Source organism: Lycium ferocissimum, chromosome 7 (assembly GCF_029784015.1).
Source record: "Lycium ferocissimum isolate CSIRO_LF1 chromosome 7, AGI_CSIRO_Lferr_CH_V1, whole genome shotgun sequence".
NCBI classification, from domain to species: Eukaryota; Viridiplantae; Streptophyta; class Magnoliopsida; order Solanales; family Solanaceae; genus Lycium; species Lycium ferocissimum.
Window position 1 is genome coordinate 52156157 of NC_081348.1, and position 19141 is coordinate 52175297.

The following is a 19141-nucleotide window of genomic DNA, read 5'->3' on the forward strand; positions in this document are numbered from 1 at the left end:
AGCTATTTCATGAAACCATGTTTACAAGTTATTTCGTGAAATTATGATTACAAGTCAAGTACAAGTTAATTCACGAAAATCATGGGCTTCTTAGCCAATTATATCATGTTCATATTTTTGGGAGTTGTACGAATTACCGAGAAGGCTCAGATAGCCTGAAACTACGTAGCCACCGTGGGACAAGGATCGCTCCGCCCAGATAGGACGATTCCTTAATTTTACATTAAATGGATCCATCAGGCACGTTACCATCTTATACCCTGGTAAGGTATGGGGGCTCTACTGGTCCGGCGAGGTACCAGACTCCACGTACCCACGTGGTGATATCTTATTGCAGGTTTATGAAATGCTCTCCCTATATATATATATATATATATATCCATGCTTATGCTCATGTTCATGTCCAGTTTCAGTTCTTATCATGTTATCCCATGTCCATGTTATTTCACTCAGTTGCTTTACATACCAGTACATTCAATGTGCTGACATCCCCTTTCTATTGCCCGGGGGCCTGCATTTCACGATGTAGGTGCGATTTACGGACGACACATCCGCTTTCGATGAAGCGACATTCGTATCAGCTTATTGGTGAGCCTCATCTCATTCGGGGTTTAGTCAACTTTTTGCTTTATGATTAGTTATGCATCTAAGGTATGCTGGGGGCCTTGTCCCAGTAAGCATGTTTTCTAATCAGACTCATGATAAAGGTTTCATAGACTAGACAAGTCAGTTATGTTATGTCAGACATTCGGAGTCGTATAGCCATTTTGGCTCATTCATGTTATTTCCGCACTCATGTTTAAACAAGTATTTTTATTAAGTATTATGACATTATTACGTTTTATAAAGCTCATCATGCATTCACATTATATTCCGCGCATGTTATGCCTCATAATGATTCAGCAAGTCATGTGGTTCGCTCGATCACATGTAGTAAGGCACAGAGTATCGTGTTTCGCCCAGGCTATGGTTCAGGGCGTAACAGGAATTTCCCTTCAGATTACGGTCCATGTTACGACTCGTAACATGCGTTACGGACCGTCCTTATAAGCAGTCACGTTGATATCATTTTACCTGTTTTTGGTATTTCTTCTCAGGTTACGGATCACGTTACGGTTCGTAACCCAAGTTACGTACTGTCCTTTAGCTCCAAGTAGTCCATTTTTCAGCAATTTCCGTCATTTTCGTTCCTACCTTAACCAATCCTACAAAACACCAAAATAACATAAGAAACGACATAAAAAACACTTAAAAACAAGTAAAACTTCTAGCCAAAAGACATCAATTGTGCCAAAATTCACGGCACATCAACCGCTACAGTGCTACAGTATCAGCACCTTTACAGCTGTAGAGTTGACTTTTTAACTGTCAGGGACCTGATGTGCCGTAAAATTATGGCACATCTAATGCTTTTTAACTCTAAGTTTTACTTATTTTCGAGCAAGTTTGTGTTAGTTTGATGTGTTTTGTGTGTTGTGCAGGTATTTCAAAGTTAGAATGCTCGACAAGCAAAAAATGAGCAAAACAGGTGATCTGTTCTGATATGCATTAAAGACGGACCGTCAACAAGCTCGACGGTCCGTCGAGTTGCCTCAAAGATCAAGTTCCTGCAAAGTGAAAAAGTCATCAGATCGTCAACTCGCAATGTCGACATGATCGACAGTCCGCCGAAGTGCCTTGACGATGGAAGTCTAGCAAATTGAAAATGTCATCAGATCGTCGTCATGCCCGTCGAACATGTCGAAGACCGTCGATGTGCAACGACGACCCGTCGAAGTGCAAGCCGGAACAAGATCGGGATTGATTATTCCGAGTTTAACTTGTATAAATACCGTTTAGGTTTTATTTTTCGAGACATCTAGAGTTTTAGACTTGTAGTAATTACTTTTGAGTTGTTATTACTTTTGAAGATTTTCAGGACAAATGCATTCATTACTTTCAAGTTTTATTCGTAAGTTCAATACAAAATTCAATTATGCAATATTCAATCCCTTATTGTTTTCTTGTTGCCATGCGTAGCAAAACACCTTTACTAAGGTTGTGAACCCAAGGATGGGTGCTTTGTGATTGGGGATCGTGAATGATATGCGCATAATGGATTGTTAGGGTTTATTTATTCTTCATTTTCATCATATAGTTAGTGGTTGCTAACATTAGCTAATGCCATAAACTTTAGTTTATTTGGGAAAATAACTAGGGTTAGTCAAGAACAAATAACAAGAACTCAAGGCTTTAAACCTTGTTTAATAATTTCACTTAGGAATAAGAGGAATTTACTTGGCATAATTAACCGTTCTTCATGCATACTTTCTTATCTTTGGAAAAAGCATAGAAAGAAATAATCTTTTCTTATTGGGAAATAGTCTAGATTCACATAGAGGTTAAGTGCATCCATACAAACGATCCATTAGAAGTATATCAAGATCGATACCCGTGATCATACACTTTATCTGAGGGGACACAACCTTGCTTCTTTTTACTCATATATTTACAACTTGAAATTTCTAGTCACTTTAAATTAGTCCACAAACCAAAACAACTATAAAGCCCTTTTTTCTGGATACACCAAGACTCCAAGTTTAGTATAATACTTGTTTAGTAAACTTTTCACACCATATACCCTGTGGGATTCGACCCCAACCTCGTTGAGTTACTATATTTGACATCGTCCGCTTTACACAATTTAAAGTGTAAATTTGAGCGTATCAAATTTTGGCGCCGTTGCCGGGGAATACGATTTTGAAATTACTAAATAGTGTTTACTCTTCTTAAAGTCTTTGTCATATTCCAACACACCTTGTTTGCTATCTTGTAAACCAGGTGATCATGGCTAACAACGAACTTCCAGTCGACAATGTTTTTGCTGATGAGTTAGAAGCTAATGAAGACTTTGCATCTGCAATAATTCATCCGAGGGTGACTGCTACTACTATCAAGTTTGATAATTCCCTCTATCATATGTTCAAACAAGAGGGATACTTTCGGAATGCAGTCGATGATAACCCTCACCAACATATAACAAACTTTCTGGATGTGTGCTCTCAGCATATCCAACGGGGTGTGACTCAAGAAGCGGTCCAGCAGAAACTCTTCAAATATTCATTAGCCGGAGAAGCGAGAAAATGTTTCACAAAGCTGCCCCGAAACTCTATTGCTACATGGGACGAGATGGTTAAAGTGTTTCTCAGGAAGTGGTATCCTCCGAGTAAAAGAGCTGAAATTCGTGATCAAATTTACGAGTTCAAACAACGTAACATGGAACAACTTTTTGAAGCTTAGAAGAGGTACAAAGAATATTTGGATAGGGGTACAAAGAATATTTGGATAGGAGTCCAAACCATGTTTTTCCAGATCAGATTTTGAAGGAGAAGTTCTACAGAGGGTTGGATTCGATGACCGAAGCAATAGCCAATAATGTTGCCAGCGGGTGTTTCATGAATAAGTCATATGCTAATAGTACTGATATACTTGATCGACTGACACAGTCAAGTATAGCATTCAAGTAATTCTTATAGGCTATCACTTGGAGCGCCGTTGATTCAAAATATTGTGAAAGATAGCCAGAAAACGCAGCAGACGTTGGCACAATTAGCCACTAGTCTCTCTTTACTGACAAAGAGGCTTGATGAGAGGAAATCGAAGAAGGTGAACCTGTGTGAAGATATCTCAGGCATGCCGCCTGGAATGTACCAATGCCATGAGGGTCCATATCAAGACGGTCCCTCACAACCAGTTGAGAATGTTCAATATGCAGATTATGTAGCGAAAGGGGATGTTTCTGGACCTAATCAAAGATACTGGAGACCTCAACAAGGGCAGGGTGCATACAACTAAGGAAACTACAACAACAACCAAGGGAACTACAATAATAACTATAGTGGACCAAACCAAGGGAGAAACAACAACAACAATGGTAACTTCGGGAACAGAAGTTCCAACACTTACATTCCACCAAAAGGGCAGTCTAATGATCAAGGTAGCTCGAGGTTGGAGTCAATGCTTGAAAAAGTGTTGGCAAGTTAGCCAAAACACCGAAAAGACATTATCTAGGCTATCGAGAGACGTGATTTCTCATTCGGCCTATTATCAACAGATGCGTGAAAGAGAACAGCATCCTGCTAGAAAAAATGGGCTTCTTAGTGATACTATTCCAAACCCAAAAAATGGTGGTAGCGTAGAATGAACTTTTGCTATTAGCACTAAGAATGGCAAAAATAGTTCAGGGTGCTGACAAGAAGGTGGTTGATCTGAATCCAATTATTGAGAAAGAAGAGGTGCACTCTGATGTGCCTATCATTGATGATGAGGTCCATGGTAAAGAAAAAGTTCTTGATACTTCAAAGGTTGCTGCTAATACAAGCAAACACACTCTAAAAGGGGATCTTCACGCTTTGACTCAGATGTACAAAGAAAAGCCTCCCTTTCCTCAAAGGTTGGCAATGAAAAATGATGATGCTAAGTGCCAGAAGTTCTATGATCAGTTAAAGCAGTTAACGGTGAACTTTCCATTCCTTGATGTTGTCAAAGAGATGCCCGAATTTGCTAAGTTTATGAAAGACCCGCTTACGAAGAAAAGGTCTGTTCAACATGAGACGATGAATTTAACTCATCGTGTGAGTTCGATTATTGCTTCTACCACAGTTCAGAAGAAGGAAGATCTAGGGGCGTTTACCATTCCGTGTAATATTGGGCTTCATGCATTCACCCGTTCCCTGTGTGAAAATAGGACAAGTATCAACTTAATGCCCCTTGCTATTTTCAAACAATCTGAATTGGGGATGCCTAGACCTACTTCTATGCGATTACAGATGGCGGACAGATCTATCAAGAATCCAGTTAGGGTTATAGATGATGTGTTGGCGCAAGTGGGTAAGTTCATGCTGCCTGCTGATTTCATGATTCTGGATTGTGCGATTGATAGAGATATTCCCATCATCTTGGGAAGACCATTCCTTGCTACGGGCAGAGCGCTTATGGACTCTGAAAAGAATGAAATTAAGTTTCGAGTGAATGATGAAGAAGTGACTTTCCAAGCAAGCAAAGGGATGAAGTTGCCAAGTACTTATGAGAGTATCTCAGTTATTGATTCGTTTGATGGGATTGATGATGCTGTCGAACATAAAATGGAAGAAGAAAGTCTGGGAGAAGCTCTTACTGCTATTCTGATGAACTTTGATGCTGCTGATATGGAAGGCTACATGGAAATTATAAATGCGCTTGAGGGTCTAGGTTTTTACACTTACCACCCAAGAAAGCTCGATCTTGACCTTGCAAATAGAACTACTCCACTAGCTAATCCTTCTATTGTTGAGCCACCAAAGCTTGAGCTTAAGCAGCTCCCATCATACTTGAGGTATAAGTTCCTTGATCCGAATAAGAAATTGCCAGTGATCGTTTCAAAGACTACTGACTGAGGAACAGATTGAGCGTTTAGTGGAGATTTTACGCCAGTACAGATGTGCTATTGGTTGGACCATAGTAGACATTCGGGGTATTCCTTCTGGTATTTGTGAGCATAAAATTCAGCTAGAGGAGGACAGCAAGTCGAGTGTTGAACATCAGTGAAGATTGAAGCAGAACATGCAAGAGGTTGTGAAGAAGGAGATCATAAAATGATTAGATGATGGGGTAGTGTATTCGATTGCAGACAGCAAGTGGGTAAGTCCTATTCAATGTGTGCCCAAGAAATGAGGTATCACCAAGGTACCTAATGCAAAAAATGAGCTGATTCGCACTCGTACAATTACTGGATGGCGTGTTTGTATGAACTATAGAAAGCCGAATACTGCCACTTGTAAAGACCATTTTCCCATGTCATTCATTGATCAGATGCTGGATAGGCTGGATGGGAGGTCTTACTATTTCTTCTTAGATGGATATTCGGGCTATAATCATATTAATATTGCCCTAGAAGACCAAGAGAAGACGACTTTCATTTGTCCTTATAGGACTTTTGCGTTCAGCCGAATGCCCTTTGGGTTGTGTAATGCATCGGCCACTTTTCAGAGGTGCATGATGTCGATCTTTTTTGACATGGTAGAGGACTTCTTGGAGGTATTTATGGATGATTTCTCTGTTGTGGGCGATTCATTTGATAATTGTCTTGGCCATCTGGGTCAAGTGCTAAAAAATGTGAGGAAACAAATCTCGTGCTAAATTAGGAGAAGTGCCACTTTATGGTGAAGGAAGGGATCCTTCTCGGTCACAAAATCTCTAAAAAGGGAATTGAGGTCGATCAAGCGAAGATAGATGTGATTGCAAAACTTCCTCCACCCATCTCAGTCAAAGGTGTCCGAAGTTTCTTCGGACATGCTAGGTTTTACATGCGCTTCATCAAAGATTTCTCCAAAATTACCAACCCGATGTGCAAGCTTCTCAAAAAAAGGCTAAGTTTGAGTTTGATGACAAGTGCCGAAAGGCGTTTGAAGAATTAAAGGAGCGCCTCACTACTGCTCTTGTTATTATTACTCCTGATTGATCCTTACCTTTTGAGTTGATATGTGATGCTAGTGGTTTCGAGATAGGTGTTATGCTTGTTCAGAGACACAATAAAATTATGCACCCGATCTACTATTCTAGTAGGACACTTAATGCGGCGCAGATGAACTACATGGTGACTAAGCAAGAACTGCTTGCTATAGTATATGCTTTTGAGAAGTTTCGGTCATATTTGTTAGGGTCTAAGGTCGTGGTGTACACTGACCATGCTGCGTTGAGATATCTGATGGCAAAGAAGGAAGCTAACCCGCGACTGATTCGTTGGGTCCATTTGTTACAAGAGTTTGATTTTGAGGTAAAAGATCGAAAGGGGTCCGAAAATCAGGTTGCTGACCATCTCTCTAGGCTTGAGAAAACTGGGGTGCCAGCAGAAGAACTTGATATTGAAGATGTGTTTCCAGATGAGCAAGTGTTAGCGGTATCTATGCAAGTGGCATCTTGGTACGCAGATTTTGCTAATGATTTGGTGACTGGTATCATTCCTGACGAGGTCAAATCTTATAAGAAAAAGAAGTTCTTGCGGGATGTTAGTCAGTACTATTGGGATGAACCATACTTATTTAGAACTTGCGCTGATAACATAATTCGGTATTGCATTCCAGAAAGTGAAGTAATGGAGATTCTGAAGGCTTGCCACGACTCTCCAGTCAGGGGGCATCATAGTGGTCAAGGACTGCTGCAAAGGTTCTCGAATGTGGTTACTATTGGCCTACTCTCTTTCATGATGCTAATCTAATAGTGCGTTCTTATGATCAGTGCCAACGGCAGGGGAATATTGGTAGGAGGCAAGAGATGCCTATGAACTTCATAATGGAAGTTGAGGTATTCGATGTTTAGGGGATTGATTTTATGGGGTCTTTTGTAAGCTCTAGAGGCATGAAGTACATCTTGGTGGATGTTGACTACGTTTCTAAATGGGTAGAAGCAGTGGCTTTACCTAAAAACGAAGCCAAGAGTGTCATGGGATTCTTGAAAAAGAACATATTTACTCGTTTTAGTACCCCCAAGGGCGATAATCAGTGATGGTGGTTCTCACTTTTGCAATAAAGCCTTTAAGGGATTGATGGAGAAGTATGAAGTCAAGCATAGGGTAGTAACCCCCTATCATCCTCAGACAAGTGGGCAAGTGAAAGTCTCTAATCGGGAGATAAAGAGTATTTTAGCAAAAACGATGAATGCAAACAGAACTAGTTGGGCCCACAAGCTCGATGATGCTCTATGGGCTTACCGGACTACCTTCAAAACTCCGATTGATACTTCTCCTTTCAAACTAGTTTTTGGTAAAGCATGTCACCTGCCAGTTGAACTTGAACATAAGGCCATGTGGGCCTTGAAGAAATTGAACATGAATTGGGAAGAAGCGACCAAACTCAGGTTGTTTTAACTCAACGAGATAGATGAGTTCCGCTATCAGGCCTATGAAAGTGCAGCGTTGTACAAAGAGAGGATGAAGCAATATCATGACAAGAAGATCCTTAAGCGGGAATTCTACAAGGGTGATCCTCTCCTGCTATTTAATTCGAGATTGAAGCTGCTACCGGGCAAATTGAAATCGCGGTGGTCAGGTCCCTTTGAAGTGGTAAGTTTCTCACCCCATAGAGCTATTGAATTGAAGTCCAAGGATGGAACTCGAACATTTAAGGTGAACGGACAGAGGGTGAAGCACTACCATGGTATGATTTCGGGGGATAAAATTGTTGATCGATATCGGTTGAAGCACATGGGAATGAATGATGACTCAGCAAGTCCTGACCAAGAGTAAATTGATAACACCGTTGCGCTGCGACGTTAAATCAAGCGCTTCTTGGGAGGCAACCCAAGTTTAAGTTTCTGTACTTTTTTTTTTTTTTTTTTTTTTTAGTATTTTTTTATTTAACGGGTGTTGAGTGCGCAGGAACTAATACTCGAAAAACCAGCAAAGGAACACCAGAGCACAAAGACGGTCCGTCGACAGGTCGACGGTCCGTCAATAAGACAATGATGGTATGCAGAGTTGGAATTCTGAGAGTTAGCAACTACTATTCTGCAGGTAAGTAAGTCGACGAGCATGTCAATGGACTGTCGATATGTCGACGATCCCGTCGAAATGCTCGTCAACGGGTCAATACCTTTTTATTTTTTTGGGTCGTATTTACGCTGTGACAAGTCGTCGACATATTGACGACTCGCCCAAACAGTTGAAGAAAAAAAAAAAAGATAAGTCACCAAACAGTCGCGTATATCAAACATAACGGGCCGAGGTATTTTATTTTCAAAACTCTCACAATCCGTCTTTCACTCTCTCTCAACCTCTCCACTTCTCCATAACTCCCTGTAATTTCTTCCATAAAACGCCACCCATTACAATCCCTAACTCCTAAAAGTTCATCTCCACTAAAATCTGCAACCCTCTGCCCTAGTTTACGAAAATTTAGGAAGTTTTTTTTTTTCAATTTGTAGTCAAGTTTTAAAAAAGTCTCTCTCATAATCAGGTATGGTACATGATTTTCGGCCCTTTCTTGGTTTTGTTGTTGTTATTTGTTCAAAAATTGCTAAAGAATATGCCTAGGGTTCCTAAATTAATTGAAAAATTGGATTATGGGACCTAGGCTGTCTTGGATTGGAATGAAATAAGTTGGGGGTATGTTTAACAGGGATAAATGTGTGATATCTGTGATGTTGAATGCTAAGGGTAGAAATTATGACTTAGGGTTCATGCTTGTTGAATGAAATCCATGTTTAAATTTGCAAACTTGTGAAATCGTTGGTTGGGGGAAGGGAATTTGGTATGACTGCTGCTAGTAAGACTCGTGGGAACGAGAATATCGTGCCCCCATTGAGTCGGCGGGCATTTTGATCAACTTGTTGGTTCATTATGCCCGCCAATGGTCCGTAAAAGAGGAATGTTGTTAGGCATGACATTTGAGAAGTGAAGTCTGAGTAACTCCAGTGGGTTGAAGGGTATTTCTATTAAAAATCTCTATTTGATATCGTTATACCCACAAAAAAAAACCCGAATAATTATCGAAAGTCAAAAAGATCAAAGATAAGGGTGAAATCAATAGTAACCCGAAGCCCAAAAATCCCAAAATGTGCAAAATAGTTGAATAAGGGTTCTCTGATAGATTCGGGTTAAAAACGCAAAATCGAACCAAAAATCTGCAGACTTACAGTTGCTGCTGCCAGGGCCGTAAAAGTATCGACAGCACCGTCGACAGGTCGACGGACCCACTTTGTATAAAGATAGTACCGTCGAGGTGTTTGACGGTCCGTCGACAGGTTCGATGGTCCGTCGACAGGTTCGACGGTCCGTCGAAGCGCAACGACGGTCTGCAGACTCCAACATCAGAGAACTGAGTTTTTTTTTTCTAAACGTCGCTGTGTTTGATTTCACTCGTACGGATTAACTAGATTTTGATATTTGATGATTACAAGTATAGTGCCACCCAAGTTGACTACTACCCGAGGGGATGGCTCGAGGCAAACTCAAAGAACAACGGGTCGAAAGAGGCCCAGTGGCCAACCCACACTTCGAGACGAAGCCTCGGATGATGAACCTGAGGTTATGCCTGAGAGGAAGAATAGGGATGCGGTTCCCCCTTGGAACAGCGGGTCAATGTGCGGCTCATCGACACCACCCGATAACCTCCCTCGACGAGGGGATTATCTACATCTGGGTCCGGTGATGGATCCGAGGAGGAGGGTTCAGAGGCTGCAACTGGAGATGCCGCACCTACCGCACGGCCACAGTCTACTGAGGATGCTGCTCAGTCCTCTTAGGCACCTACTAGATCTCAGACTCATCAGAGCTCACAGCCTGGTGATGATGATGAGGATAGAGCTCAGGAGATTAGAAGCAAGAGGCTTGAGGACCGGTTTACTGTTGAGGGTGCCAAGCAGCTGTATCAGTATGGAATTGAATTAAAAAATAACGACAGCCAGCATGAAAACCACACCATAAATAAAGAGCGACGGATCAGTTTCGAGGGGCTCGAGATATTACCCAAGTCCGGAAAGCTCATTTGCCTTTAGCAGTTAGAGTTTATGCAGGATATGCCTGACGATTATTGCTCGATTTTAGTACGAGAGATATATGTCGTATATGGGGCCTTGATCACGAAAGTCAGAAAGAGGAACCAGAAACTGCTAGAGTTAGAGCCGCCGAGAGAGGTCGAGATTAGAGGAGTGAGTGTTGATATATCTACCCAGGCCATCAACAGAGTATATTTTGGTGACAGTTACACCGCCCCGAGGAAGATAATTGAATTGGAAGACAAGCTGCTGAGGCATAAGGAACAGTCCGTTATGAACTGGGTAGCAACAGTGGTAGGTCATCCGACCAAGAGGGCCGAGTGTACTAACTTGGCAAATTGGGTAGTGAAGAGATGGTTGACATTGGAGGGCAATTTTTGGTGGAGCGTGGTGCATTTGCGGCTTCTCCCCACTCAAGCTGATAATGCACTTACGGCTGACAGGCAGGTGGTTGTAGCCGCATTGATGTCTAGATACCCGATTAATTTCAAGGCACTGGCGAGTACTGAGATCCAACTGAGGGCTTCCCAGCCCAACACTTCACTGATATATCCCTGCCTGATTACAGAGCTTGTTCGGAGATCACAGGTGCGGTTTATTCCAGACATTGACCACCGGATGACAGCTTTGTCGACTTATTCTGTGGAGAAGAGTATGGAAGAGGCCGTCGTTAATGGCCAGGAAGAAGAGGATGGGTTCCCAGTGGCACTTGGAGGGGTATCCATACCTCAGGAGCTGATTCATCCAAGGGCCGCGGGTGACTCTACACATGAGTTACCCGCTACTATTACCCCTATTACCGAGATTGTCCAGATTGCAAATTCTGAGATTCCAGCTACAGATACTGGTGATGCTTTCGCTGAGACTCGATCGCTGCTCCCCGAGCCACGATGCCACGGCCTCCGAGGCCGGCCACCACCGGTCCTACACATCCCGGTGGTATAGCCAGAGTTGACCCCTATGCCTTCTCGATGGATAACGTTAGGAAATTTACAAAACAGGCGGCTATAGCGGATCAGCAGTCGAAGATCATAGTGGCCCAGCTCGATGATTTTATGAGAACGAGAGTGGACGAGACGATGAGATTAGTGAGGTCGACACCGCGCTTCTAGGGCCGGATGGGTTTGACATTATATTGACAGCATTGGAGATGGCCCGCCCGACCACTTCCACTGATACTTTAAGGGTAGAGTTGGAGCAACTTAAGGCTGACATTTTGTTGTTGAAGGCTCGTGACCAGAGCCTAGTAGCAGCACCACCATCTGTTGCGGCAAAGATTGAGGAAGTGCTTCCAGTGGTGCAATTAGTTGCTCCTACCACAGTGAGTGGTTGGGGAAAGAGAAAGAGAGTGGCCCGTGATGAGGAGGAGGATCTAGAGGAGGAGCGAGAGAGCACTAGCCCTAAGGGTTCGAATCTAGAGGAGCAGCAGATGGCAGAGGCCATTCGGAGATCACTTGTGGAGAATGTTCCTTTTGGGACCATGGGAGCCACCTCGAGCAGTGCTCCCATTAGTGAGACATTGCCACCGCCCCTTCCTACTCTGGCGCCAGTGCCTACAGGCACCACTATTGTTATTGCTACAGACGCTGCTACAGAGACTGCTGTTGGTGTGATTGCACTACCTGATGCCTCGCAGACCGATGAGTCGCTAGATGAGTAGCGCGCCTAGTAGGCCACAGGTATTCCTACTCCATTGTTTTACTTTTACTGCATTAGGGACATTGCAGACTTTTTTAGTTGGGGGTGGGAGTATTTGATTTGTTTATATTGTATATATGTGTTTAGGACCCCTTTCGGCTTTTCTTTGCCATGGTTCTTTTCCTGAGAGGTTTATTTTTTGTTGAACCTGGAATGTTTAGGTCGTGTTTAGATAAAGTAGAGTAATGTTGACTTATGTGGCGGTGGTTTGATTAACTTAGGGCTGTCTTGTTTTGATTTGAGAAAAAAGTACTCCCCTCCGAAATTTTTGAAAACTTGGAATTGGTTGTTTAATTGACAGGTATGCTTCCTTACATGACATTTAGATTATTGAGTTACCTTGTGTGTGGAATTATAGCGGGAAGACTAGTGTGTTGACAATTCTGATGCCATGTGTTGTGAGGTTTTGTAGATATATTCTCTAGTTGTGTATGTAATCTAGAACTTGCCTGGTTAGTCGTGACTGCATTCTGAAAATAAGTAAAGCTGTGAAATGATCTTAGGCCTTGTTTGTGCTAGGAACCCCTTTTCTATCCTAAATATAAGCCTACCCATAGATTAATATCCCTTGATTAGCCATTTTGAGCCTGAAAACCTGTTCTTTGACTAGCCGTAATAAGCCGATACCCGTTCTGAATATCCCTTTCTTTGCATCCGGTCCCTCCTTGGCACTAAAATAATAAGATTGTGGCTAAAAGCCTAAGTTGGGGGTGATAGGTGGAATAAGGGAAACATGAGGCGTAAGCCTAAAACGGGGTAGAAGTGAATTGCCTAGTTAAAAGATATCGATGTGGTAAGTGTAAAGGAAAAAAAAAACAGCAAACAAAAAAAAAGAAAAAAAAATAAAGAAGTAGAATAGCAATAAAACCACATCGAGACAATAAACTAGAAAAAAAAAAAGGAAGAAAATAAAAGGCGAAGGGGGTAAAAGAAAAGAATAAGATGTAGTGTTCAAGGAGGGTGAGTCACAGTTATCCAACTATCTATCCTACCCGTCCCCGAGCCTACATTACAACCCTGATAAAGTCCTAGTATGATCACAGCCGAACTATCCAAAGTCTAGAGCACTGAAAATAAGGGCAAGCTTATGGTATTTGCATGCTTAGCTAGAGAATTTCTTTGTGAGTGTGAGTATTCTCTTCTCCTTTGTCTTTTGTCCCATTCTGTGTGTACATATATGTTGGGACATTCTTTGGTCTTTGTGAGGGAATGAGAATGTGTTAAGTGATTGGTTTTCCATGAGTCTTGATTCGTGTGCGCTATAGTTTCTTTGGTAACGAGATGTCATAAATTGAAGTCTCATTATTAGTTGCAACGAGTCCTTGATTGGTTTTGTATTTATTGGGGGGAGAGTCATTGTGATACACTCGATATGCCCGAATTTAATTGCCACAACCACTGTAGATAGTTTTACTTTGTAATATCGAGACATTTGTAGATTGAGTCTGTTAGTTGACTTGCTTGAGGAAAAACAAAGACTTTAAGTTGGGGATGTTGATGTGCCACGAAATTATGGCACATCTAATGCTTTTTAACTCTAAGTTTTACTTTACGAGCAAGTTTGTGTTAGTTTGATGTGTTTGTGTTAGTTTGATGTGTTTTGTGTGTTGTGCAGGTATTTCAAAGTTTGAATGCTCGGCAAGCAAAAAATGAGGAAAACAAGTGATCTGTTCTAATATGCATTAAGGACGGACTGTCAACATGCTCGACGGTCCGTTAAGTTGCCTTAGTCGATCAAGTTCCTGCAAAGTGAAAAAGTCATCAGATCGTCGTCGATCCGTCGAAGTGCCTCGACGATGGAAGTCCTGCGAATTGAAAATATGTCATCAGATCGTCGTCATGCCCGTCGAACATGTCGACGACCGTCGACTTGCAACGACGACACGTCAAAGTGCAAGCCGAGTTGGAACGGGACTGGGATTGATGATTCCGAGTTTAACTTGTATAAATACCTGTTTAGGTTTTATTTTTCAGACATCTAGAGTTTTAGATTTGTAGTAATTACTTTTGAGTTATTATTACTTTGGAAGATTTTCCAGACAAATATATTCATTACTTTCAAGTTTTATTCGTAAGTTCAATACAAAATTCAATTATGCAATCTTCAATCTCTTATTGTTTTCTTGTTGCCATGAGTAGCTAAACACCTTTACTAAGGTTGTGAATCCAAGGATGGGTGTTTTATAATTAGGGATCGTAAATGATATACGCATAATGGATTGTTAGGGTTTACTTGTTCTTCGTTTTCATCATATAGTTTGTGGTTGCAAACATTAGCTAACGCCATAAACTTTAGTTTATTTGGGAAAATAACTAGGCTTAAGTAAGAACAAATAACAAGAACTCAAGGCTTTAAACCTTGTTTAATAAATTCACTTAGGAATAAGGGGAATTTACTTGACATAATTAACCGTTCTTCATGCATACTTTCTTATCTTTGGAAAAAGAATAGAAAGAAATAATCTTTTCTTATTGGGAAATAGTCTAGATTCACATAGATGTTAAGTGCATCCATACAGACGATCTATTAGAAGTATATCAAGATCGATACCCATGATCATACACTTTATCTGACGGGGACACAATCTTGGTTCTTTTTTACCCATATGTTTGCAACTTTAAATTTCTAATCACTTTAAATTAGTCCACAAACCAAAACAACTATAAAACCCTTTTTCTGGAATACACCAGGACCGCAAGATTAGTATAATACTTGTTTAGTAAATTTTTCACACCATATTCTCTGTGAGATTCGACCCCAACCTCGTTGGGTTACTATATTTGACATCGTCCGCTTTACGCTATTAAAAGTGTAAATTTGAGCGTATCAGGACCTGATTGCATCTGGTCCCTCATCTGTTCCCTCATAAGCCTTGAATGAGTTGCAACAAATCTGTTGTGCTGCTGTCGGTTGGTATGGTGTCAGTAGCTTTTACAGTTGTACAGTTGACCAAGCAATGGTTCGGGACCTGATCGCATCTGGTTCCTCATCGGGTCCCTCTAAAGACATAATTGGTTCCTCGAGTACGTTTGTCAAATCATTAAAACACGAAGTAGCATAGCGTATCATGCAATATGAAAGGTTAAGAAGTAATATTAAGACTTTATTCTTGCAATAATATAGATAAAAGAAACAGGGAGAAAAGGCAAAAGATAGAAATTATTTACCCATTCCTTTTTTGTGGTAGGTGGGAGATAATGTGTCTGCAAGAAGGATAACAATGTAAAAATGGCACTCACCATTTTATCTGGTCATTCTCCACGCTAACAAATCCACTATTTCATCTCAGTGAAAATTTCCTTAAAAACATAAGCTTACAACAAAAAGTGCAACTCTCCATTTAAAGAGAAGACCATATCGAGTTTCAGAATTATGCGTTTACCACCCTTCAGGACATCCTATAGGATAGCTCATACGTTGTGTCTTTTGGTTTACTCAAAATAGTGAGCAATGAAGTCAATTAATGAAGGAGATAGGATTACATTATTATTCTACAATTTTTCAGAAAAAAATTAAGAGAAAATGCAAAAAAAAAAAAAAAAGGAGAAAAATAATAAATAAGAATGCTGGTCATAAAGAGGTGTCACATCACCTTATCTATACCGAGCTTTATATTATATATAGATATGCAAAGGGAATCTTTGTTGTATTCTGCTCAATCCTTTTAGTAAAATATTGAGCCAAGTTTAATTTCAATCCAATTAAGAGAACGAAGGATTGTAAACAACTCTATTTACTAGCATTGACTGATAACTAGAATAAGTGGTCAGTAACCTGCTATAATAGATTAAATTATTTTGATAATATAAAAAGTTCATTACACAATCATTATATATAATTTTATGCTCTTGTGTGACTAAAGAGGATCTTGATTATTTTCATCGAATTCTTGTTTACTCGTCATTCCTACGGTTGCTGTTATAACATTACATTTTAGATCTCTTATTAAATTGTATAACATTACATAGTGGCATGTATATCCTATCCATTTAGCTTAGCACCTTTCAATTTAAGGTCAAAGGTCACGCAAACTGGAAACCACCATACTCATGTTTTGAAGAAAAAAAAAAATGATCCCTTATACTCACTGCGTCCCAATCTATATGAAGGTATTTGACTTGACACGAAGTTTAAGAAAAAAGAAGAAGACTTTGAAACTTATGATCTGAAATGAGCCATAGATATTAGTGTGGTTGTAAATCATTTCATTAAAGGTAAAATGAGCATTTTAAAGTTAAATTTTTACTAAATATAGAAAAGTGTTATTTTGGGACTGATTTAAAAAGAAAGAGTGTCATATAAATCGGAGCGGAGGGAGATTATTTATGAGTAATTTTGGTCTTTTAAATTTGTAAAAAATAAATAATGGTTATTATATAAGGTAAAAGATATTTATTGAGAATAGTTCATGACTAGTCAACATTAATTATATACCCATGTCTAGAACCTAAAAGTATTGGTTAATGATGTAAGGCGGTAAGGCTACGTACTATTTATCATCCCGCTACAACCTGGTAATATTTACTTACACTTATATTTACACCAAGTCATATAAATTTATCATTACTAAATAATTTAATGAGGTGAGAATGGATATTATGTACAAACATGTATGTATTTATTGGTCCCCCACAGCCTTTGGTTGACATAGTAATAATTTTACTTTATTTTTAGGCTTAAGTCATCCGCGCCTTCTAAACTTGTCCACAGATTTCACTTAGACACCTCAACTCAGGCTTGTACCTATTGAACACCTTTATCACTTCGGATTTGAACCACTCAGACACTTTGTTGACCATCAGGGGAAATTATAAAGTGTGTGTACTAACACTCGTAGATGATGTGGCAAAACGACGAATCAAATGTGGACACATGGCATTTGGACCCAAAATACTCATTAAAATAATGAACTGTGTTTTTTTTTTTTTTTTTTTTTTAAAAAAAAAAAAGATGCAAATTTTAAACCTATGTAACTCATTAAAAATAGTTATAAAAGAAAAGGACTGGACCCCCTCCCCCCGCCCCCCAACCTCCCAAACCTAAACAATCGTCCCCTTTTCTTCTTCTTCTTCTTCTTCTTCTTCTTCTTCTTCTTCTTCGTCAAACCACCACCGGCCGACATTCCCCCACCCCAGCCGCCGTCCCCTCACCCCATCAACAGTTATTCCCCCATTCTTCCCTCATTTAGATTCAATTAAAGGGAAGAACTAAAGATAAAAAGCAAGAGAGCAAAGACGTCGCCAGAAGAATTTTTCGATCAAAGCTTCGGTGGCCAATCTTTGCCAATAATTTTTTTATTTTCAGTTCTTACGTTTTAAGTAGTAGATTTGCTATAATTTGTACTTTTTTCACATGGTTCATATTTTTGTTGGTTGTTAATTTTGATGAAATAAGTCCGGAATCTATGGAGTTTCACGGGGAAACGAACAACTCCAGCCAAACAAAGCGGAAAAACAGTCATAAACATAAAAATCAGCTCAAATAGAGACAGGTCTAGTAAGATTAGGATAGACGGAGGTCAGAGAAAGGGGCAAAAATGTTCAACGGCGTTGCTTCGACGGCAAATCACCAGAGCAATGCCGGAGACACGCACATCTTCTAGTTGTAGGGAGTTTTGAGGAGGGAGACAACTTGTCTTCCTCATTTTTCTTTTAGGTGATTATTTTTCCCCCGTTTTTGACTATTTATATTATATTAGTTATTAATTAGGTGTATAAGCTGGAAAAAAAATATTATTTGGATTTGTTCTACCCGCCTAAAGAGAGTAAAGAACACATTTTTGGCCATGTCGGCAAAAAGTGTACGAATGGTTCAAATTCGGAGTGGTAAAGGTGTTCAATAGGTACAAGCCTGAGTTGAGGTGTCTAAGTAGAATCTGTGGACAAGTTTAGATGGCGGCGGATAACTTAAGCCTTATTTTTAACAACAACAATAACATACCCAAGATATTTTCAAAGGTGGTTGGGCAGGATGGGGTATATGCATATCTTACCGCTATCTTTGTGAGGTAGAGAGGTTGTTCCCGATAGATCCTCGGCTCAAGAAAATTGTTATCTGGAAAATGATTTGAAGAAAGTGCAAGAGTAAAAGAAAGAAAAATACTTGTAATATACTTTATTTTTAAGTGAACTGGACTGGAAAAAAACAACAGAAAAGAAGACCCAAATTGAACGCGTTGTAAACTGATATATTCAAACCTCTATATAATGGCAGCGTTTGTCTGAAAATTTCATTAAAAATTTCATGGTTGCTATACTGAAGTGTTGTTACGTATGTATACTGACATTTGATATTTAGATCTCATTTAGCTATTATAACTAAAATTACGCAAAAATTACTTTTCTTTACTTTTTATATTATAGACAAAAACAAAATACTTGTTAATTTTGAAATCTTAATTGATTTCATATTTCATTAATTAAAAATTGAAAAGACTAATAAATTACTAAGTGATAAATTCATAACTATGTGCATAATATTAATGATAATTATTATAAATATTTTATTTTATATATAATACACCCTCTGATCCAAAATAATTGAGGTTTTAGACTTGAACAAATGGATGAAGAAATCCGCTTACTTCTAAAAATTAAGAGGTGTATTCTCTAAAATATCCTTAATTAAGAGGGACTCTGAAACTATAACAAGCATTAAATTTGTTCATTGAATTAAGAATGTGTCAAGGGTAAATTTGAAAAAGAAAAAAAATATACTACCTTATTGATAGACTAAAGCCTCAATTATTTTGGATTATCTTTTAGAAGCTAAATTCTTAATGGGAGTATATTTCTGTAAAAAAATATATTATTATATAATATGTGAGTGGCTATTATAGAGAAGTAATTTTACAAAAAGTGTAAATGAATGTCATTATTGTTATAGGTAGAATGTTGTTATAGTGAAATAAAATATACTTTCTCTGTCCCAATT

The 19141-nt window shown here is 39.5% G+C and overlaps 1 protein-coding gene across 1 annotated transcript; it reads left to right on the top strand.

Moving 5' to 3' along the window:
- The first annotated feature begins 4205 nt into the window (after positions 1-4205).
- LOC132062313 (uncharacterized) lies at positions 4206-5414 on the top strand. Its single transcript, XM_059454906.1, has one exon. It carries the CDS (start codon positions 4206-4208, stop codon positions 5412-5414), a length of 1209 nt encoding a protein of 402 aa, XP_059310889.1.
- Positions 5415-19141: the final 13727 nt, after the last annotated feature.

What these genes read in the sequence shown, in the direction of transcription:
- LOC132062313 (XM_059454906.1), top strand. Translation starts at nt 4,206, where the DNA reads ATGGCAAAAATAGTTCAGGGTGCTGACAAGAAGGTGGTTGATCTGAAT.